The sequence below is a fragment of the Salvelinus fontinalis genome, chromosome 16 (genome assembly GCF_029448725.1).
Source record: "Salvelinus fontinalis isolate EN_2023a chromosome 16, ASM2944872v1, whole genome shotgun sequence".
Classification (NCBI taxonomy): Eukaryota; Metazoa; Chordata; class Actinopteri; order Salmoniformes; family Salmonidae; genus Salvelinus; species Salvelinus fontinalis.
The window spans coordinates 46,088,222-46,112,171 of NC_074680.1; the positions used below are offsets into that span (position 1 = coordinate 46,088,222).

Genomic DNA, 23,950 nt, shown 5'->3' on the forward strand with positions numbered 1-23,950 from the left:
TGGTAGACTCACTAAACAGAGAACATCCCTGGTCATCCCTACTGCCTCTGATCTGGAGGACTCACTAAACAGAGAACGTCCCTGGTCATCCCTGCTGCCTCTGATCTGGAGGACTCACTAAACAGAGAACGTCCCTGGTCATCCCTGCTGCCTCTGATCTGGAGGACTCACTAAACAGAGAACATCCCTGGTCATCCCTACTACCTGATCTGGTAGACTCACTAAACAGAGAACGTCCCTGGTCATCCCTACTGCCTCTGATCTGGTAGACTCACTAAACAGAGAACATCCCTGGTCAACACTACTGCCTCTGATCTGGTAGACTCACTAAACAGAGAACATCCCTGGTCATCCCTACTGCCTCAAATCTGGCGGACTCACTAAACAGAGAACATCCCTGGTCATCCCTACTGCCTCTGATCTGGTAGACTCACTAAACAGAGAACATCCCTGGTCATCCCTACTGCCTCTGATCTGGTAGACTCACTAAACAGAGAACGTCCCTGGTCATCCCTGCTGCCTCTGATCTGGTAGACTCACTAAACAGAGAACATCCCTGGTCAACCCTACTGCCTGATCTGGTAGACTCACTAAACAGAGAACGTCCCTGGTCATCCCTGCTGCCTCTGATCTGGTAGACTCACTAAACAGAGAACATCCCTGGTCATCCCTACTAGCCTCTGATCTGGAGGACTCACTAAACAGAGAACATCCCTGGTCATCCCTACTAGCCTCTGATCTGGAGGACTCACTGGCGTGTTGTAGTGTGCCCCCGGCTATCCATAAATAAATAAAAAACAAGGAAATGTTTCCGTCTGGTTTGCTTAATATAAGGAATTTGAAATTATTTATAGTTTTACTTTTGATACTTATGTATTTTTAAAACCAAATACTTTTTGACTTTTTCTCAAGTAGTATTTTAACGGGTGACTTTTACTTTTACAGGAAATGACTCAAGTATCTTTACTTTTACTCAAGTAGTATTTTAATGGGTGACTTTCACTTTTACAGGAAATGACTCAAGTATCTTTACTTTTACTCAAGTAGTATTTTAATGGGTGACTTTCACTTTTACAGGAAATGACTCAAGTATCTTTACTTTTACTCAAGTAGTATTTTAATGGGTGACTTTTACAGGAAATTACTCAAGTATCTTTACTTTTACTCAAGTAGTATTTTAATGGGTGACTTTTACAGGAAATGACTCAAGTATCTTTACTTTTACTCAAGTGTGACAGTTGGGTACTTTTACCACCACTGGTGTGGTCGAGGGGAATTCCTTGAATATCGACCCGGGACTATAACCCTCAGGGTTCTATGCTAGATTATAAACTGGGTGGTTCAAGCCACGAATGTTGATTGTCTGACAGCTGCGCTATATCCGACCGTATACCAATGGGTATGACAAATCATTTATTTTTACTGCTCTAATTACATTGGTAACCAGTTTCTAATAGCAATAAGGCACTTTGTGGATTGTGATTTAAGGCCAATATACCTTGGCTAAGGGCTGTATTCCTAAGAACAGCACTTGACCGTGGTATATTGGTCATATACCATACCGCCTCGGGCCTAACTGCTTAATATAACCGCTTGCGATTTGATGATGATATGTGGTTGTTTTACCTACTTTAGTTCAACGCACTGATTGTGACTCTGGATAAGGGCGTCTGCCGAAGGACTGAAATGTAACTTGTGTCTTTCACCAGATCCTGATGACGGTGTGAACGGAGACAATCCCAGTACTCGTCCCAGCCGACCACAGAGGACGGAGAAGAAAGACTACCTTGTGAGTACATCTATCTACGTGTTGAACGTCTTTCAAAAAGTATTCAGACGCCTTGACTTTTTCCACATTTTGTTACGTTACTTTGAAATGTTGTTGCCTTATTCTATAATGGATTAGATTTAAAAAATGTTCCTCATTAATCTACACACATCCCATGAGGACACAGCAAAAAACGTCTTTATAGAAATTGTTTGTAAATGTATTAAAAAATAAAAACAGATACCTTACGTAAATAAGTATTCAGACCCTTTGCTATAATTGAGCTCAGGTGCATCCTGTTTCCATTGATCATCCTTGAGAAATTTCTACAACTTGATTGGAGTCCACCTGTGGTAATTTCAATTGATTGGACATGATTTGGAAAGGCACACACCTGTCTATATTAGGTCCCCCAGTTGACAGTGCATGTCAGAGCAAAAACCAAGCCATGAGGTCGAAGGAATTGTCCGTAGAGCTCAGAGACAGGATTTTGTCAAGACACATATCTGGGGAAGGGTACCAAAACATTTCTGCAGCATTGAAGGGCCCCAAGAACACAGTGGCCTCCATCATTCAAGTTTGGAACTACCAAGACTCTTCCTAGAGCTGGCCGTCCGGCCAAACTGAGCAATTGGGGGAGAAGGGCCTTGGTCAGGGAGGTGACCAAGTCATTCTGACAGAGCTCTAGAGTTCCTCTGTGGCGATGGGAGAACCTTCCAGAAGGACAACCATCTCTGCAGCACTCCACCTATCAGGTATTTAAGGTAGAGTGGCCAGAGGGAAGCCACTCCTCAGTAAAAAGCACATGACAGCCTGCTTGGAGTTTTGCCAAAAGGTACCTAAAGGACTCTCAGACCATGAGAAACAAGATCCTCTGGTCTGATGATACCAAAATGTAACTCTTTGGCCTGAATGCCAAGGGTCACGTCTGGAGGAAGCCTGGCACCATTCCTACGGTGAAGCATGGTGGTGGCAGCATCATGCTGTGGGGATGTTTTTCAGCGTCAGGGACTGGGAGACTAGTCAGGATCGAGGGAAAGATAAAAGGAGCAGAGTACAGAGAGATCCTTGATGAAAACCTGCTCCAGAGTGCTCAGGACCTCAGACTGGGGAGAAGGTTCACCTTCCGACAGGACAACGACCCTAAGCACACAGCCAAGACAACGCAGGAGTGCCTTCAGGACAAGTCTCTGAATAAAAGGCCACTTTTAAAATGTCCAGTTTTGTCACAATGCCACAGATGTCTCAAGTTTTGACGGAGCGTGGAATTGAAATGCTGACAGTAGGAATGTCCACTCTTTGTCTGTAATATAACCCTTTTTGTGGGGAAAAACTCATTCTGATTGGCTGGGCCTGGCTCCCCAGCGGGTGGTCCCTCCCAGTTCCACCCTTGACTGCACCCCAGCCCAGTCATGTGAAATCCATAGATTAGGGCCTAATTTATTTATTTCAATTGACTGATTTCCTTATGTGAAATTGTTGGGTGTATATTTTTTTGTTCAATATAATACAATTGCTCAAATAAATATATTTAGTTTAGTGTTTTTTTGGTTAGAATGTCCTGGAACTGGGTAAAGTTCATGATACCGTTGACCTTAACAAGGGCCCCAGGACCAGTGGTCGGAAAATAGCCCCAGAACATCAAAGATCCACCACCATATTTTACAGAAGGAATCAGATTATTTTCTGCTTATGCATTCTCATTTCAACACCAAATCTACCCCTGGTGGGCTTGGTCAAAGAGGTCTATTTTTATGTCTTCTGACCAAAGCACCAGTTCCAATCCAAGTGTCAATGCCTTTTTAGTCAACTCCAGTCGTTTACATCTTGTTGGATGACATGGAAAATTAAGCTCTTTGGCGTCGAAATGAGAACGCATAAGCAGAAGGGGAAAAAACGCATACCTACTGTAAAATATGATGGTGGATCTTGTTGAAAACGTTGACTAAGAAGACTATGATAACATAATGACACTGAGTCTGCATCACAAATGCTAACCTATTCACTATAAAGGGGATAACCGTATAGGAACGGTGTGTAATTTGAGACGCAGAAAATGAAAGGTGTGCTTGAAGTAAACAGTCAAATCATATGGAAACGCAAAGTGGACCAGCACTAGGCTTGGCAAGCCTTCTCACATCAACATAGTATGGGCTCATGAGTGGCGCAGTGGTCTAACGCATTGCATCTCAGTGCAAGAGCCGTCACTACAGTCCCTGGTTCGAATCCAGGCTGTATCACATCCGGCCGTGATCGGGAGTCCCATAGGACAGCGCACAATTGGCCCAGCGTTGTCCGGTTTTGTACGGGGTCGGCCGTCATTGTAAATAACAATTTGTTCTTACCTGACTTGCGTGAGTTAAATAAAGGTTAATATGTTTGTATTTTTTGTAAGTATGTCCTCCTCTACTCATCCAGTCTGATGTGTGGCTATTTGTTTCTCCTCAGAAACCAGCCATCAACGGCCTGCCGCCCACTCCTAAAGTCCTGGTGAGAGACCCGTCTCCACGAGTCTGAGGCCCTATTCCCTTCATACTTTAGACCCTATTCCCTTCATACTTAATAGTGATCTGTCATAACTGTCTGTGGGCTGTGGTCACTGTCTGTGAGCTGTCATAACTGTCTGTGAGCTGTCGTAACTGTCTGTGAGCTGTCGTAACTATGGGCTGTCGTTACTGTCTGAGCTGTCTTTACTGTCTGTGGGCTGTTGTAACTGTGGGCTGTCATAACTGTCTGTGGGCTGTCGTAACTGTCTGTGGGCTGTCGTAACTGTCTGTGAGCTGTCGTAACTGTCTGTGGGCTGTCGTAACTGTCTGTGGGCTGTCGTAACTGTCTGTGGGCTGTCATAACTGTCTGTGGGCTGTCGTTACTGTCTGTGGGCTGTCGTTACTGTCTGTGGGCTGTCGTTACTGTCTGTGGGCTGTCGTTACTGTCTGTGGGCTGTCGTCACTGTCTGTGGGCTGTGGTCACTGTCTGTGGGCTGTCGTAACTGTCTGTGGGCTGTCGTAACTGTCTGTGGGCTGTCGTCACTGTCTGTGGGCTGTGGTCACTGTCTGTGAGCTGTCGTAACTGTCTGTGGGCTGTCGTTACTGTCTGTGGGCTGTGGTCACTGTCTGTGAGCTGTCGTAACTGTCTGTGGGCTGTCGTAATAACAGTGGACTCTAGTTTTTTGTGGTCATGTGTGTATTGTGGTTATCCATCTCTCAAATTCCCTTTTAAAATACCCTGCCTGACATTTTAAACATGATCCATCTAACGACCCTACTTAAATGGATAGTTCACACATGTTTGTTTCTCCAAAATGAACATTTTTAGTTTCCTTACCCTGGGAGCAGTCTTTAGACAAGGATACATTTGGGTTTGTTTCCGTTCTGATTTGATCCTCTATGTCACTACTCTAGATGGGGGCCTGTTTCTCCAAGGTGTTTGATGGCTGCCCACTGAAAATCAACTGTGCCACGTCATGGATACACCCTGATACCAAAGGTTACACACACACACACACACACACACACACACACACACACACACACACACACACACACACACACACACACACACACACAACAACAACGTTTCATTGAGTGAGTGTGTCACACACTATTCAATATATTTTCTACTGTTTTATTTTAGACCAGTACCTTATATTTGGGACAGAGGATGGGATCTATACCCTTAACCTGAATGAGCTGCATGAAGCCACCATGGAACAGGTAGGAACACATGGGGCTCTCAGGGGATAACCAAGCCATGACTCAGGGATTTTGACCTGCAGTACTGGGGTTCTCTGGGATAACCAAGCCATGACTCAGGGATTTTGATCTGCAGTACTGGGGCTGTCTGGGGATAACCAAGCCATGACTCAGGGATTTTGACCTGCAGTACTGGGGCTCTCTGGGGATAACCAAGCCATGACTCAGTGATTTTGATCTGCAGTACTGGGGCTCTCTGGGGATAACCAAGCCATGACTCAGTGATTTTGACCTGCAGTACTGGGGCTCTCTGGGATAACCAAGCCATGACTCAGTGATTTTGACCTGCAGTACTGGGGCTCTCTGGGGATAACCAAGCCATGACTCAGGGATTTTGACCTGCAGTACTGGGGCTCTCTGGGGATAACCAAGCCATGACTCAGGGATTTTGACCTGCAGTGCTGGGGCTCTCTGGGGATAACCAAGCCATGACTCAGTGATTTTGACCTGCAGTACTGGGGCTCCCTTGGGATAACCAAGCCATGACTCAGGGATTTTGACCTGCAGTTCTGGGGATAACCAAGCCATGACTCAGGGATTTTGACCTGCAGTACTGGGGCTCTCTGGGGATAACCAAGCCATGACTCAGGGATTTTGACCTGCAGTACTGGGGCTCTCTGGGGATAACCAAGCCATGACTCAGGGATTTTGACCTGCAGTACTGGGGCTCTCTGGGGATAATCAAGCCATGACTCAGTGATTTTGACCTGCAGTACTGGGGCTCTCTGGGGATAACCAAGCCATGACTCAGTGATTTTGACCTGCAGTACTGGGGCTCTCTGGGATAACCAAGCCATGACTCAGTGATTTTGACCTGCAGTACTGGGGCTCTCTGGGATAACCAAGTCGTGACTCAGTGATTTTGACCTGCAGTACTGGGGCTCTCTGGGGATAACCAAGCCATGACTCAGTGATTTTGACCTGCAGTACTGGGGCTCTCCAGGAGGAGGACTTAGGATCACTGCTTTCAAGCACTAATATTATGAGATCTGTTGTCCTCTGTATCCGTAAAGTAATGAGTTATTCACTGTATTCATTGTCTCATGTTCCCCCTCTAGCTGTTCCCCAGGAAGTGTACCTGGCTCTACATCATCAACAACAACCTGATGTCTCTGTCAGGTGAGTCAGTAAGCAGGGCATAACATTTAACTTTTTAGTCCACCAGCCACTGTGGCAGGTAGATTTTAAAAATCTACCAGCCACTCATATTTTTTTACCAGACAAAAACTGATGAGCGTGCGTGCTTTAATTGTCTACAACAATACATGTATTAATATTAAGAAGTAATGTGGTATATTATTATTATTTTTTATTTTTCTGAATCTATTAACCTAAATATCACAGATAAGAGAGAAATGTTCACGTGCCCCTTTAAGGGTGGAAGGTTACTATGGTAACGTGACTTGAGTCACTGCCTGTGACAGTGAGTCTGACTAGTAGCCGTGTGTGGTCTTCTCTTCTTCCCTAGCAGTTGAAAACTCAAACATTTGAAAAACAACCTATAGCTTGTGAACAACACAAAGTAAAATTGCCAGGATGTTGCAGCGGGAGGTGAAATAGGCTATATAGGATTCGTAGTTATTTTACTTTGTGCGATTTTAATTTACCAGCTATGAAACAAAATGGTAGAAATACTTTGAAAACAGTGACTGCAGCATTTATTTAACTATTAAATGTGATCATACTTGACTATTTTTATTCACAAATGCAAGTGAAATGTTCTCACTGTGGACCCACCTGACAATGTGGCTGGTGAAATGGACATCTTGTCAAATCTACCTTTTGGCAGGTGTTAATTTTAGGCCCTGTCAGTAAGACAGATACAGGTATCACATCATATATATATATATATATATATCCTACAGCAGCCAGAAAGCTCTGGTAATCACATCATATATATATCCTACAGCAGCCAGAAAGCTCTGGTAATCACATCATATATATCCTACAGCAGACAGAAAGCTCTGGTAATCACATCATATATATATCCTACAGCAGCCAGAAAGCTCTGGTAATCACATCATATATATCCTACAGCAGCCAGAAAGCTCTGGTAATCACATCATGTATATATCCTACAGCAGCCAGAAAGCTCTGGTAATCACATCATATATATCCTACAGCAGACAGAAAGCTCTGGTAATCACATCATGTATATATCCTACAGCAGCCAGAAAGCTCTGGTAATCACATCATATATATCCTACAGCAGACAGAAAGCTCTGGTAATCACATCATATATATCCTACAGCAGCCAGAAAGCTCTGGTAATCACATCATGTATATATCCTACAGCAGCCAGAAAGCTCTGGTAATCACATCATATATATCCTACAGCAGACAGAAAGCTCTGGTAATCACATCATGTATATATCCTACAGCAGCCAGAAAGCTCTGGTAATCACATCATATATATATCCTACAGCAGCCAGAAAGCTCTGGTAATCACATCATATATATCCTACAGCAGCCAGAAAGCTCTGGTAATCACATCATATATATATATATATCCTACAGCAGCCAGAAAGCTCTGGTAATCACATCATATATATCCTACAGCAGCCAGAAAGCTCTGGTAATCACATCATATATATCCTACAGCAGCCAGAAAGCTCTGGTAATCACATCATATATATATATCCTACAGCAGCCAGAAAGCTCTGGTAATCACATCATGTATATATCCTACAGCAGCCAGAAAGCTCTGGTAATCACATCATATATATCCTACAGCAGCCAGAAAGCTCTGGTAATCACATCATATATATCCTACAGCAGCTAGAAAGCTCTGGTAATCACATCATATATATCCTACAGCAGCCAGAAAGCTCTGGTAATCACATCATATATATCCTACAGCAGCCAGAAAGCTCTGGTAATCACATCATGTATATATCCTACAGCAGCCAGAAAGCTCTGGTAATCACATCATATATATCCTACAGCAGCCAGAAAGCTCTGGTAATCACATCATATATATCCTACAGCAGCTAGAAAGCTCTGGTAATCACATCATATATATCCTACAGCAGCAAGAAAGCTCTGGTAATCACATCATATATATCCTACAGCAGCCAGAAAGCTCTGGTAATCACATCATATATATATCCTACAGCAGCCAGAAAGCTCTGGTAATCACATCATATATATCCTACAGCAGCCAGAAAGCTCTGGTAATCACATCATATATATATCCTACAGCAGCCAGAAAGCTCTGGTAATCACATCATGTATATATCCTACAGCAGCCAGAAAGCTCTGGTAATCACATCATATATATCCTACAGCAGCTAGAAAGCTCTGGTAATCACATCATATATTTCCTACAGCAGCCAGAAAGCTCTGGTAATCACATCATATATATCCTACAGCAGCCAGAAAGCTCTGGTAATCACATCATGTATATATCCTACAGCAGCCAGAAAGCTCTGGTAATCACATCATATATATCCTACAGCAGCCAGAAAGCTCTGGTAATCACATCATATATATCCTACAGCAGACAGAAAGCTCTGGTAATCACATCATATATATATATATATATATCCTACAGCAGACAGAAAGCTCTGGTAATCACATCATATATATCCTACAGGAGCCAGAAAGCTCTGGTAATCACATCATATATATATATATATATATATCCTACAGCAGACAGAAAGCTCTGGTAATCACATCATATATATATATATATATATCCTACAGCAGACAGAAAGCTCTGGTAATCACATCATATATATATATATATATATATCCTACAGCAGACAGAAAGCTCTGGTAATCACATCATATATATCCTACAGCAGACAGAAAGCTCTGGTAATCACATCATATATATCCTACAGCAGACAGAAAGCTCTGGTAATCACATCATATATATCCTACAGCAGACAGAAAGCTCTGGTAATCACATCATATATATATATATCCTACAGCAGACAGAAAGCTCTGGTAATCACATCATATATATATATATATATCCTACAGCAGACAGAAAGCTCTGGTAATCACATCATATATATATATATATCCTACAGCAGACAGAAAGCTCTGGTAATCACATCATATATATATATATATATATCCTACAGCAGACAGAAAGCTCTGGTAATCACATCATATATATATCCTACAGCAGACAGAAAGCTCTGGTAAACACATCATGTATATCCTACAGGAGCCAGAAAGCTCTGGTAATCACATCATATATATCCTACAGGAGCCAGAAAGCTCTGGTAATCACATCATATATATCCTACAGCAGACAGAAAGCTCTGGTAATCACATCGTATATATATATATATATCCTACAGCAGACAGAAAGCTCTGGTAATGTGTAGCTTATCAGCACAACGAGCCTTTCCTGGTTAAATGAAGGTAAAAAACCTCCCGGGTGGCGCAGTGGTCTAAGGCTCTGCATCGCAGTGCTAGCTGTGCCACCAGAGATTCTGGGTTCGAGCCCAGGCTCTGTCGCAGCCGGCCGCGACCGGGAGGTCCGTGGGGCGGCGCACAATTGGCCCAGCGTCGTCCGGGTTAGGGAGGGTTTGGCCTAGCGTCGTCCGGGTTAGGGGAGGGTTTGGCCGGCAGGGATATCCTTGTCACATCGCGCACTAGCGACTCCTGTGGCGGGCCGGGAGCAGTGCACGCTGACCAGGTCGCCAGGTATACGGTGTTTCCTCCGACACATTGGTGCGGCTAGCTTCCGGGTTGGATGGGCATTGTGTCAAGAAGTAGTGCGGCTTGGTTGGGTTGTGTATCGGAGGACGCACGGCTCTCGACCTTCGCCTCTCCCGAGTCCGTACGGGAGTTGCAGCGATGAGACAAGACTGTAACTACTACCAATTGGATACCACGAAATTGGGGAGACAAAAGGGGTAAAAAAACAAAAAAAAACATTAAAGGTTAAAAAAATCTAAATACTGTATATCTGGGTTTTAACCACTTGATTGCTGAATTTATCTGTTGTAAGAAAGTGAAAGTAAACATTTCTTACTTATTGGAAATTAATACTTGGTGTAAGTCCCCAATACTATCCTTTCTCCTGAAGTGTACACTTGTTTGCTACTCCCTCCAAAAATCTAAAAGTGTTGGGTTGGTGGAGTCATGGGCTAATGGGAGTTTCTACCATATTTCTCCGTCAAAAGGCACTCGCACATCTGAGCTATCTTTGTTGCAGGTGCATGGTAACAGTTGAATAAAATCAGGGGGGGGGAAATAGTAACACTGCTCTTTATTAAGCTTTACGTATCGTCCTCACGACTTTCGTCAGAGCTTAAACATATTTCTTATACCAGTTATTTCATTTCAAATCGGTGAAGGGAAGTGAACAAGTGTACACTTTAGGAGACAGGAGAGAGAGTTGGGATATAGCCTAGGTAAAGTTCAGTGTGATGTATAGTGCCATCCTACTGAAGAGTAGACTCTATGCCCCGGCTCAGAGAATATCTAATCTCTGGTTTCTTCTTCTTCTTCTCTTCCTCTTGGGCTCTGTCCCTCTTCCTCCTCCTCCTCTTCCTCTGGTCTGGCTTGATTTGGTGTTCTACTAACCGGCTTCATCAGAAGGTAATCATCACATTCACAAATCATCATCATCATCATCGCAGTCACACCCCTCATCGTCATACCTCTGTATTTTATCCCACCCCTTGTTCACCCCTAACCAGGGATGCAACATTTTGGTTACTGTCCCAAAATTCCATTTTTTTTCTCTCAAGAAATCCTAGTTAGAATATTCCTGGAATCAGTATGGAATAAGGAAATCCAGGAATCCTCCAAACGGGATTTCTCGAAACCCGAGGGAATTTGGGTAAAATAACCAGGATTTTGCATCCTTACCCCTTACCTTTTCAACATCAAGCTAACTCCAGCCACATGCCTGTATGTTCACATACAAGTTATATGATATCATATAGCTCCTTAAAACTAAAATTGCTGTTAATGGTGAATACGTCTACACTAATAATAATACCAAGTGTTTCTGCCATGTCTCCTCTTTTGATCTCGTTTCCCCTAGTCCTTCAATCTGTCTTTGTCTGTTCAACTATACAGGAAGGTTTTGGGGAGATGTCATGACCACTGTAAGAGATGTGACCCCCCCCCCCCCCCCCAGAAACAACAACATGTCTATGTCCCAAATGACTTTCTATTCCCTATATAGTGCACTCCCCCCCCCCCCCCCCCCCCCGGTCAACAGTCGTGCCCTATATAGGGAATAGGGTGCAACACATCCCTGTATTTCCTATAACGTGATTGTTTGTGATCACAGGGAAGACCTTCCAGCTCCACTCGCATAACCTGATTGGTCTGTTTGAGCAGCTGAAGAAGCCTGGCCTGGCCTCTCAGTTCCACACACACCGCTTCCCAGACAAGATGTTACCAAGGTGACACACACACACACACCGCTTCCCAGATAAGATGTTACCAAGGTGACACACACACACACCGCTTCCTAGACAAGATGTTACCAAGGTGACACACACACACACACCGCTTCCTAGACAAGATGTTACCAAGGTGACACACACACACACACACCGCTTCCCAGACAAGATGTCACCAAGGTGACACACACACACACACACACACACACACACCGCTTCCCAGACAAGATGTTACCAAGGTGACACACACACACACACCGCTTCCCAGATAAGATGTTACCAAGGTGACACACACACACACCGCTTCCCAGACAAGATGTTACCAAGGTGACACACACACACACACCGCTTCCTAGACAAGATGTTACCAAGGTGACACACACACACACACACACACACACACTGCTTCCCAGACAAGAAGTTACCAAGGTGACACACACACACACACACACCGCTTCCCAGACAAGATGTTACCAAGGTGACACACACACACACACCGCTTCCCAGACAAGATGTTACCAAGGTGACACACACACACACACCGCTTCCCAGACAAGATGTTACCAAGGTGACACACACACACACACCGCTTCCCAGACAAAATGTTACCAAGGTGACACACACACACACACACACACCGCTTCCCAGACAAGATGTTACCAAGGTGACACACACACACACATCGCTTCCCAGACAAGATGTTACCAAGGTGACACACACCGCTTCCCAGACAAGATGTTACCAAGGTGACACACACCGCTTCCCAGACAAGATGTTACCAAGGTGACACACACCGCTTCCCAGACAAGATGTTACCAAGGTGACACACACCGCTTCCCAGACAAGATGTTACCAAGGTGACACACACCGCTTCCCAGACAAGATGTCACCCAAGTGAGAAACACGGGGGTCTATTCTATTGTCCTCAACAGAGGCTGTGTTGACTGTATATGACTGTATATGACTGTGTCGTGTTCAGTAGGCATGAAACGGAGAGAAATGGGGAGATACACTGGCTGGTGAAAGTATTCATCCCCATTGGAGTTTTTCCTATTTTGTTGCCTTACAACCTGGAATTAAAATAGTTTTTTGTAGGGGTTTGTATCATTTCATTTATAAAACATGCCTACCACTTTGAAGATGCAAAATATGTTTTATTGTGAAACAAACAAGAAATAAGACAAAAAATCTACACTTCAGCGTGCATAACTATTCACCCCCCCAAAGTCAACACTTTGTAGAGCCACCTTTTGCAGTAATTACATCTGCAAGTCTCTTGGGGTATGTCTCTCTAAGCTTGGCACATCTAGCCACTGGGATTTTTGCCCGTTCTTCAAGGCAAAACTGCTCCAACTCCTTCAAGTTGGATGGGTTCCTGCTGGTGTACAGTAATATTTAAGTCATACCACAGGTTCTCAATTGGATTGAGGTCTGGGCTTTGACTAGGCCATTCCAAGACATTTAAATGTTTTGTCGTGGTCATTTCCTGTATTACTCAATGAAGAGCCAACCACACACAAGTCAGAGTTATATTATAAAGTCCACCTCTAATTATATATGAGCTTCACCATAGCCCTTTTTGACTCTCAGATCAATTCAGTGTCTATAAAGGAATTCTCTGAGTTCCTACAAAACAATTCTTAGTATCATTTATAGCCAAGACACACCCCTCTCAACTCACATGACGAATAACAGATCTTAGGAACATTACAAAGAACCTTTTACTTGAAAGAGGAGTATCCCATAGCTAGATAGCATTAGTTATAAATTATCGTTCAGTTTGGTCTCCGAAGACGAGGTTCCAATCTCGTGCTTGGTACCCAAAACATTACCTCATCCAATGGCATATATCAATTGTCAATTCTAGATACTCCCATCTCAAATACAACCCCTCCTGGACAAGATCAGAAAAGACAGTGAGCCTCTTAGGTCATATACTAGGTCAAGATAAGGGCAACCTCAGAGGGGACATACAATAGTTACAGACACATTCCCATAAGAAGACAAGCCTCCATTCTGTCCTCCTCCCCTTCTGATATTCTTCGTAGCATCACATGGTTTAACAGATACATTGACATATGAAGACAAGCCTGACCTCTCTCCTCTCTGGGCCCCAAGTGACTAAGCCCTCGCTGAGAAAGGAAAATGCAACTGCCGACAGGATAGTTCAAAAAGAGACATTCTAACTGACAAGTATCCCACATAAGCATAATATGGAAGTAAATAAAACATTTTATTTATCTATGTTACCTAACTAATTCTGATTCAGCCATGACAGTTTCCCCTTAAACCACTCAAGTGTTGCTTTAGCTGTATGCTTAGGGTCATTGTCCTGCTGGAAGGTGAACCTCCGTCCCAGTCTCAAATCTCTGGAAGACTGAAACAGGTTTCCCTCAAGAATTTTCCTGTATTTAGAGCCATCCATCATTCCTTCAATTCTGATCATTTTCTCAGTCCCTGCCGATAAAAAAACATCCCCACAACATGATGCTGCCCCCACCATGCTTCACTGTGGGGATGACTGTGTGTTGACCAGGCTGTATGACTGTTGACCCCAGGCTGTATGACTGTGTGTTGACCAGGCTGTATGACTGTGTGTTGACCAGGCTGTATGACTGTTGACCCCAGGCTGTATGACTGTGTGTTGGTCCAGGCTGTATGACTGTTAACCCCAGGCTGTTTGACTGTGTGCTGGTCCAGGCTGTATGACTGTTAACCCCGGGCTGTATGACTGTGTGTTGACCCCGGGCTGTATGACTGTGTGTTGGCCCAGGCTGTATGACTGTGTGTTGACCCCAGGCTGTATGACTGTGTGTGTTGACCCCAGGCTGTATGACTGTGTGTGTTGACCCCAGGCTGTATGACTGTGTGTGTTGACCCCAGGCTGTATGACTGTGTGTTGACCCCAGGCTGTATGACTGTGTGTTGACCCCAGGCTGTATGACTGTGTGTTGGTCCAGGCTGTGTGACTGTGTGTGTTGGTCCAGGCTGTGTGACTGTGTGTGTTGGTCCAGGCTGTGTGACTGTGTGTTGACCCCAGGCAGTATGACTGTGTGTGTTGACCCCAGGCTGTATGACTGTGTGTGTTGGCCCCAGGCTGTATGACTGTGTGTTGACCCCAGGCTGTATGACTGTGTGTGTTGACCCCAGGCTGTATGACTGTGTGTTGACCCCAGGCTGTATGACTGTGTGTTGACCCCAGGCTGTATGACTGTGTGTTGACCCCAGGCTGTGTGACTGTGTGTTGACCCCAGGCTGTGTGACTGTGTGTTGATCCCAGGCTGTGTGACTGTGTGTTGATCCCAGGCTGTGTGACTGTGTGTTGATCCCAGGCTGTGTGACTGTGTGTTGACCCCAGGCTGTATGACTGTGTGTGTTGGTCCCAGGCTGTATGACTGTGTGTTGACCCCAGGCTGTATGACTGTGTGTTGACCCCAGGCTGTGTGACTGTGTGTTGATCCCAGGCTGTGTGACTGTGTGTTGATCCCAGGCTGTGTGACTGTGTGTTGATCCCAGGCTGTGTGACTGTGTGTTGATCCCAGGCTGTGTGACTGTGTGTGTTGACCCCAGGCTGTGTGACTGTGTGTTGACCCCAGGCTGTATGACTGTGTGTTGACCCCAGGCTGTATGACTGTGTGTTGACCCCAGGCTGTATGACTGTTTGTGTTGACCCCAGGCTGTATGACTGTGTGTGTTGACCCCAGGCTGTATGACTGTGTGTGTTGACCCCAGGCTGTATGACTGTGTGTTGGTCCAGCCTGACTGTTTTCTCTCTGCAGGAGGTTTGCCTTGACAACGAAGATCTCTGACACAAAGGGCTGTCACAAGTGTTGCATTGGTGAGTTCCACATCCCCCCCATGGTCCTGGACAGAGCAAATATCAAGTCCTATACTTTGACTTACCTCGACCTCCTCTCTCTGGGTTACTCTCTTCCCCTCACAGTGAGGAACCCCTATACGGGCCATAAGTACCTGTGTGGAGCGCTGCAGTCTGGGATAGTCCTGCTACAGTGGTATGAACCCATGCAGAGGTTCATGCTTATCAAGGTCAGTCCTTTATCTATACTGAACACTAACGCAACATGTAAAGTTGTTGGTTTCATGAGCTGAAGCGGCACAAAAAAAAAGCTTATTTCTCTGAATCTCACTAATGTGTTTTATATCCCTGTTAGTGAGTATTTCTCCTTTGCCAAGATAAATCCATCCACCTGACAGGTGTGGCATATCAAGAAGCTGATGAAACAGCATGATCATTACACAGATGCACCTTGTGCTGGGGGGACAATAAAAGGCCACTCTAAAATATGCAGTTTTGTCACACAACACAAAGCTACATATTTCTCAAGTTTTGAGGGAGCGTGTAATCGTCATGCTGACCGCAGGAATGTCCACCAGAGCTGTTGGCAGGAAATTGAATGTTCATTTCTCTACCATAAGCCGCCTCCAAAGTCATTTTAGAGAATTTGGCAGTACGTTCAATCAGCCTCACGACCGCAGACTGCGTGTAACCACGCCAACCCAGGACCTCCTCATCTGGCTTCTTCACCTGTGGGATCGTCTGAGACCAGCCACCCGGACAGCTGATGAAACTGTGGGTTTGCATAACTGAAGAATCTCTGCACAAACTCTCAGAAACCGTCTCAGGGAAGCTCATCTGCGTGTTCGTCGTCCTCCCCAGGGTCTTGACCTGACTGTAGTTCAGCGTTGTAACCGACTTCAGTGTGTAAATGTTCACCTCTGATGGCCACTGGCACTCTGAAGTGTGCTCTTCATGGATGAATCCTGGTTTGAACTGTACCGGGCAGATGGCAGACAGCGTGTATGGAGTTGTTTATGCGAGAGGTTTGCTGACGTCAACGTTGTGAACAGAGTGCTCCATGGTGGCGGTGGGGTTATGGGATAGGCAGACATACGCTACAACACAATTGCATTTTATCGATGGCAATATGAATTCGCAGATACCATGATGAGATCACCTCATGTTTCAGCATGATAATGCACAGCCCCCATGTCGCAAGGATCTGTACACAATTCCTGGAAGCTGAAAATGTCCCAGTTCGTCCATGGCCTGCATACTCACCAGACATGTCACCCAATGAGCATGTTTGGGATGCTCTGGATCGACGTGTATGACTGAGTGTTCCAGTTCCCACCAATATCCAGCCATTGAAGAGGAGTGGGACAACATTCCACAGGCCACAATCAACAGTCTGATCAACTCTATGTGAAGGTCACGCTGCATGAGGCAAATAGTGATCACACCAGATACTGACTGGTTTTCTGATCCACACCCCTCCTTTTATTTAAGGTATCTGTGACCAACAAGCTGCATATCTGTATTCTCAGTCATGTGAAATCCATAGATTAGGGCCTAATGTATTTCAATTGACTGATTTCCTCATATGAAATGTAAAATCTTAGATTGTTTCATGTTGCGTTTATATTTTTGTTCAGTGTTTGTCCCACTGGGTACAACATGTTCTGTTCGATGGTCTGTGAGGATTCGCACGACAAATCAAGAAGCATATAAAAAAAAATTTTAAATGTTATATTTTCTGCATCCAACAGCATGCTTCGTTTACTTGTTTACCATGTTAAAACAGACATTTTTCTGTACCTGTTTTTTGTGATAATGGACCGTTGTGATGCAAGGCACATTCCTGTGCAAACAAAGAATCATCTCATCCTTTAGTAGGACCCACTTTACCTCCTCAGCATTACTTCCAGAGCCTCATCCCTCTCTCTCCTATCTCTCCTCTCCATCCTCTCTCTCGTTCTCTCCTATCTCTTCTCTCATCCTCTATCTCTCTCTCCTCTCTCCTATCTCTTCTCTCCATCCTCTCTCTCCTCTCTCTCTCCATCCTCTCTCTCTCCTATCTCTTCTCTCCATCCTCTCTCTCTCTCCTATCTCCTATCTCTGTCTCCTATCTCCTATCTCTGTCTCCTCTCTCCTATCTCTGTCTCCTCTCTCTCTCTCCTATCTCTCCTCCCTCTCCTTTCTCCCTCCTTGCTTTCTCACACCTCTCTCTCTCTCTCCTCTGATGATCTGTCCCTCAGCACTTTGACTTCCCCCTGCCCAGCCCTCTGAAGGTGTTTGAGATGTTGGTGGTTCCAGAGCAGGAGTACCCCATGGTGTGTATAGCGGTCAGCCAGGCCACGGAGCCAGGCCAGGTGGTTCGCTTTGAGACCATCAACCTCAACTCCTGCTCTTCCTGGTTCACTGAGATGGGAACAAGTAAGGAATTCACACACACACAGTAACATTCATATCTATAGGCTACATTGAATTATTTTCTTCATTCATTTTATATTTACATTTACATTTAAGTCATTTAGCAGACGCTCTTATCCAGAGCGACTTACAAATTGGAAAGTTCATACATATTCATCCTGGTCCCCCCATGGGAATTGAACCCTGGTCCCCCGTGGGAATTGAACCCACAACCCTGGCGTTGCAAGCGCCATGCTCTACCAACTGAGCCACACGGGACCTGGTGGTGGGGTTATGGGAAGCTGATATGGCATTAGTGCCATATAAATACAATACACGCCAAATGCTTTTGGGAAAAAATTATAGTTGATCCACTGAGGCAAAAAGGACAACGTTGGAGTTTAATTCAAGAGAAAAGCTACGAAATGTAAAGTTGAAAATAAAGAGAAGGGAGGCGGGGCCAGAACAGTCTAATGTTTGGGAGAGAGACGTGGTAAAAGAGGATACTAGCAGTGTCGACTATGTGTTTACGACGTGATGATTGTGAGGCGCTATACGAATTCTTCAGTCACAAGACAGGGATTTTTCATAGATGCAAACGTCAAGGGAGAACTGTACTGTTTGAGATGGGTTTAAATGGAATAGTAGCCTGACTGAACTTTGGACACTGACTGTAGGTCTGTAACCTCTCACATAGCCCTAATATTATCTAATGGTGAATTAAGCATTTCATGTAGTGAAATTATGCATCAAAATGTTAGTTTTTACTGGAACAGGAGAGGAGAAATGTGATTCTTTCAGAATCATGATAGAATGAATCTGTAGTTAGGGATCACCTGTAATACAATCTTTATCAGCCTTATAAAAGCTGATTTTAGTATTTCAACCACATAAAATATGCATCCAAGTCAAACAGAAATCTTATCTAAAAGCACGTTGGTTCGTTTTAACAGCTTTTAATTTCCTTATAACCCGGTCGAACTGATGTCATTTGGAATAATTTTGCATTTTCTCCCCGGTCCCTAAATGTCTTTGCTGCTTGAGAGAAGCAGAGATGAAAGAGAAACCTTTACCAATGTCAACTATATTGAAGCCTTTATTCTATTGATTTATGACGTTATAAGCAGAAACATAGACCTATCTAAAAAAGACTTGTCAAACAAATCACTCAACCATCTGACTGGACAGCATATCTTCTATATTTGTGGGTTAGGGACGGGTGAGGGCCTCAGCTTTTCACCATCATGTAGTCAGGGGGCTTTTCACTATCATGTAGTTGGGGGGCTTTTCACTATCATGTAGTCAGGGGGCTTTTCACTATCATGTAGTTGGGGGGGCTTTTCACCGTCATGTAGTCGGGGGGGCTTTTCACCGTCATGTAGTCGGGGGGGGCTTTCACTGTCGTGTAGTCGGGGGGGCTTTTCACCGTCATGTAGTCGGGGGGGGCTTTTCACCGTCGTGTAGTCGGGGGGGCTTTTCACCGTCGTGTAGTCGGGGGGGCTTTTCACCGTCATGTAGTCGGGGGGGCTTTTCACCGTCATGTAGTCGGGGGGGCTTTTCACCGTCATGCAGTCGGGGGGCTTTTCACCGTCATGGAGTCGGGGGGCTTTTCACCGTCATGGAGTCGGGGGGCTTTTCACCGTCATGTAGTCGGGGGGCTTTTCACCGTCATGTAGTCGGGGGGCTTTTCACCGTCATGTAGTCGGGGGGCTTTTCACCGTCATGTAGTCGGGGGGCTTTTCACCGTCATGTAGTCGGGGGGCTTTTCACCGTCATGTAGTCGGGGGGGCTTTTCACCGTCATGTAGTCGGGGGGGCTTTTCACCGTCATGTAGTCGGGGGGGCTTTTCACCGTCATGTAGTCGGGGGGGGCTTTTCACCGTCATGTAGTCGGGGGGGGCTTTTCACCGTCATGTAGTCGGGGGGGGGCTTTTCACCGTCATGTAGTCGGGGGGGGCTTTTCACCGTCATGTAGTCGGGGGGGCTTTTCACCGTCATGTAGTCGGGGGGGCTTTTCACCGTCATGTAGTCGGGGGGGGCTTTTCGCCGTCATGTAGTCGGGGGGGGCTTTTCGCCGTCATGTAGTCGGGGGGGGGCGTTTCGCCGTCATGTAGTCGGGGGGGCGTTTCGCCGTCATGTAGTCGGGGGGGCTTTTCGCCGTCATGTAGTCGGGGGGGCTTTTCGCCGTCATGTAGTCGGGGGGGCTTTTCGCCATCATGCAGTCGGGGGGGCTTTTCGCCATCATGCAGTCGGGGGGCTTTTCGCCGTCATGCAGTCGGGGGCTTTTCGCCGTCATGTAGTCGGGGGGGCTTTTCGCCATCATGCAGTCGGGGGGGCTTTTCGCCATCATGCAGTCGGGGGGCTTTTCGCCGTCATGCAGTCGGGGGCTTTTCGCCGTCATGCAGTCGGGGGCTTTTCGCCGTCATGTAGTCGGGGGCTTTTCGCCGTCGGGCGGTTGCGGATGGATTATTAGCAATTGCAGGCGTGTGCAGGTGGACAAACATCTGACCCACACAACACTACAACCCTGTTCCTGGAGTGTCACAGGTACTGCAGGATTTTGTCCCAACGAGGCACCACACCTGACCAACTGAGCTAATTGACCAGGTCAGAGATTGATTCAATTCAACACACCTGGTCTTTAAGGTCGGTAAAATCAAAAACTTGTAAGTGCCCGCAGCACTCCAGGACTAGGGTTGCCTAATCCACTTCTAGTCTAGACGATTCTACGTTCTCCACTCCAGGACTAGGGTTGCCTAATCCACTTCTAGTCTAGACGATTCTACGTTCTCCACTCCAGGACCAGGGTTGCCTAATCCACTTCTAGTCTAGACGATTCTACGTTCTCCACTCCAGGACCAGGGTTGCCTAATCCACTTCTAGTCTAGACGATTCTACGTTCTCCACTCCAGGACCAGGGTTGCCTAATCCACTTCTAGTCTAGACGATTCTACGTTCTCCACTCCAGGACCAGGGTTGCCTAATCCACTTCTAGTCTAGGCGATTCTACGTTCTCCACTCCAGGACTAGGGTTGCCTAATCCACTTCTAGTCTAGGCGATTCTACGTTCTCCACTCCAGGACTAGGGTTGCCTAATCCACTTCTAGTCTAGACGATTCTACGTTCTCCACTCCAGGACTAGGGTTGCCTAATCCACTTCTAGTCTAGACGAGTCTACGTTCTCCACTCCAGGACCAGGGTTGCCTAATCCACTTCTAGTCTAGACGATTCTACGTTCTCCACTCCAGGACCAGGGTTGCCTAATCCACTTCTAGTCTAGACGATTCTACGTTCTCCACTCCAGGACAAGGGTTGCCTAATCCACTTCTAGTCTAGGCGATTCTACGTTCTCCACTCCAGGACTAGGGTTGCCTAATCCACTTCTAGTCTAGACGATTCTACGTTCTCCACTCCAGGACTAGGGTTGCCTAATCCACTTCTAGTCTAGACGATTCTACGTTCTCCACTCCAGGACTAGGGTTGCCTAATCCACTTCTAGTCTAGACGATTCTACGTTCTCCACTCCAGGACGAGGGTTGCCTAATCCACTTCTAGTCTAGACGATTCTACGTTCTCCACTCCAGGACTAGGGTTGCCTAATCCACTTCTAGTCTAGACGATTCTACGTTCTCCACTCCAGGACCAGGGTTGCCTAATCCACTTCTAGTCTAGACGATTCCATGTTCTCCACTCCAGGACCAGCCTTAACCTACTACACTACTACCTTACCTGCACTGCACAGAGAAACAATCAGCCTCAACTAGGGCTGTGGCTGTCATGACATTTTGTCAGCCGGTGATAGTCAAGCAAATAACTGTTGTCATGGTAATTGACCGTTAATTAACAAACACATGTAGCGTCTCCTGGCTTCCACACAGCCTACAAGCCACTGATGCAGACCTTTGGAACATCTACATTTTAAAAAGTCTAATAAATCCCATGTAATATAGCCTAAACCTTCACAATGAATCCATTGTTTATTTTAGACAGGTCTATAATGAAGAAAATGTTGTCTATTTCAAAAGAACAGAATAGCATACTCTGAGTTGTCCTTTGTGTTAGGTCCTGATCTGACTATGCTAAATGACTGTGGGCTACACGAGTCTAAACCTATCCATGTTAACATTGAACTGGGTGACTGGAATACGAATAACAAGTCATCCAATATGCTGTAATAGCAACAAGGCCATGCTCATTAAGAAAATAATCGTCCTCCCTCCCTCTTAAAAGGCACCGACCGTCACTGGTATGTGCATATTGAAACAAACCGTTTCTATTGGTTACCTATTATTGGATGCCAGAAGGGATATCTCCATGGTGACCGTTCTATATGTCTTCCCCCTAGCTGGTCAAGCAGTGGACGCCATCCACGTGACCCAGCTGGAGAGGGACACGGTGCTAGTGTGCCTGGACAGTAAGTATGACCTCTGACCCCCACAGAGATGATGACCTCTTGACCTGCACTCAGGATGTGTTCCAAATGGCACCTGATTCCCTGTGTAGTGCACTACTTTTGACCAGAGCTCATAGGTTTCTGGTCAACGTAGGGCTCTGGTCTAAAGTAGTGCACTGCCCTGAGAAAAGTTTTCCCTGCTCATATAAATGTCTGTTTTTAATCCGGCCCACTTTTCTAAAAGATTCTCTTCCTCTTCTAGAAAACCTCAAGATTGTTAACCTCCAGGGAAGACTGAAGTCCAACAAGAAGCTAGCCTCAGAGCTCAGCTTTGACTTCACCATTGGATCCGTTGGTAAGATGTGCTCTCTTATTCACCTTCTACTGTACATCCTTCAATGTTATAATGTGTGTAGGAAGTGTAATGGCGTGTGTAGGAAGTGTAATGACGTGTGTAGGAAGTGTAATGACGTGTTATAACGTGTGTAGGAAGTGTAATGACGTGTGTAGGAAGGGTAATGACGTGTGTAGGAAGTGTAATGACGTGTGTAGGAAGGGTAATGACGTGTATAGGAAGTGTAATGACGTGTGTAGGAAGTGTAATGACGTGTGTAGGAAGTGTAATGACGTGTGTAGGAAGTGTAATGACGTGTGTAGGAAGTGTAATGACGTGTGTAGGAAGTGTAATGACGTGTGTAGGAAGTTTGTAGGAAGTGTAATGACGTGTGTAGGAAGTGTAATGACGTGTGTAGGAAGTGTAATGACGTGTGTAGGAAGTGTAATGACGTGTGTAGGAAGTGTAATGACGTGTGTAGGAAGTGTAATGACGTGTGTAGGAAGTGTAATGACGTGTGTAGGAAGTGTAATGACGTGTGTAGGAAGTTTGTAGGAAGTGTAATGACGTGTGTAGGAAGTGTAATGACGTGTGTAGGAAGTGTAATGACGTGTGTAGGAAGTGTAATGACGTGTGTAGGAAGTGTAATGACGTGTGTAGGAAGTGTAATGACGTGTGTAGGAAGTGTAATGACGTGTGTAGGAAGTGTAATGACGTGTGTAGGAAGTGTAATGACGTGTGTAGGAAGTGTAATGACGTGTGTAGGAAGTGTAATGACGTGTGTAGGAAGTGTAATGACGTGTGTAGGAAGTGTAATGACGTGTGTAGGAAGTGTAATGACGTGTGTAGGAAGTGTAATGACGTGTGTAGGAAGTGTAATGACGTGTGTAGGAAGTGTAATGACGTGTGTAGGAAGTGTAATGACGTGTGTAGGAAGGGTAATGACGTGTGTAGGAAGTGTAATGACGTGTGTAGGAAGGGTAATGACGTGTATAGGAAGTGTAATGACGTGTGTAGGAAGTGTAATGACGTGTGTAGGAAGTGTAATGACGTGTGTAGGAAGTGTAATGACGTGTGTAGGAAGTGTAATGACGTGTGTAGGAAGTGTAATGA

General features: G+C 45.4%; 1 protein-coding gene across 1 annotated transcript in view; it reads left to right on the forward strand.

Moving 5' to 3' along the window:
• LOC129813250 (mitogen-activated protein kinase kinase kinase kinase 5-like) overlaps positions 1-23,950 on the forward strand; it is a 168,282-nt gene that overhangs the window by 129,630 nt on the left and 14,702 nt on the right. Inside the window, exons 21-31 of the mRNA XM_055865550.1 lie at positions 1,710-1,789; positions 4,217-4,258; positions 5,170-5,254; positions 5,402-5,481; positions 6,579-6,639; positions 11,786-11,900; positions 15,680-15,738; positions 15,844-15,947; positions 17,958-18,135; positions 22,456-22,524; positions 22,766-22,858. Of these exons, the coding sequence (XP_055721525.1) occupies positions 1,710-1,789; positions 4,217-4,258; positions 5,170-5,254; positions 5,402-5,481; positions 6,579-6,639; positions 11,786-11,900; positions 15,680-15,738; positions 15,844-15,947; positions 17,958-18,135; positions 22,456-22,524; positions 22,766-22,858 (966 nt within the window). The remainder of the gene's footprint in view (positions 1-1,709; positions 1,790-4,216; positions 4,259-5,169; positions 5,255-5,401; positions 5,482-6,578; positions 6,640-11,785; positions 11,901-15,679; positions 15,739-15,843; positions 15,948-17,957; positions 18,136-22,455; positions 22,525-22,765; positions 22,859-23,950) is intronic.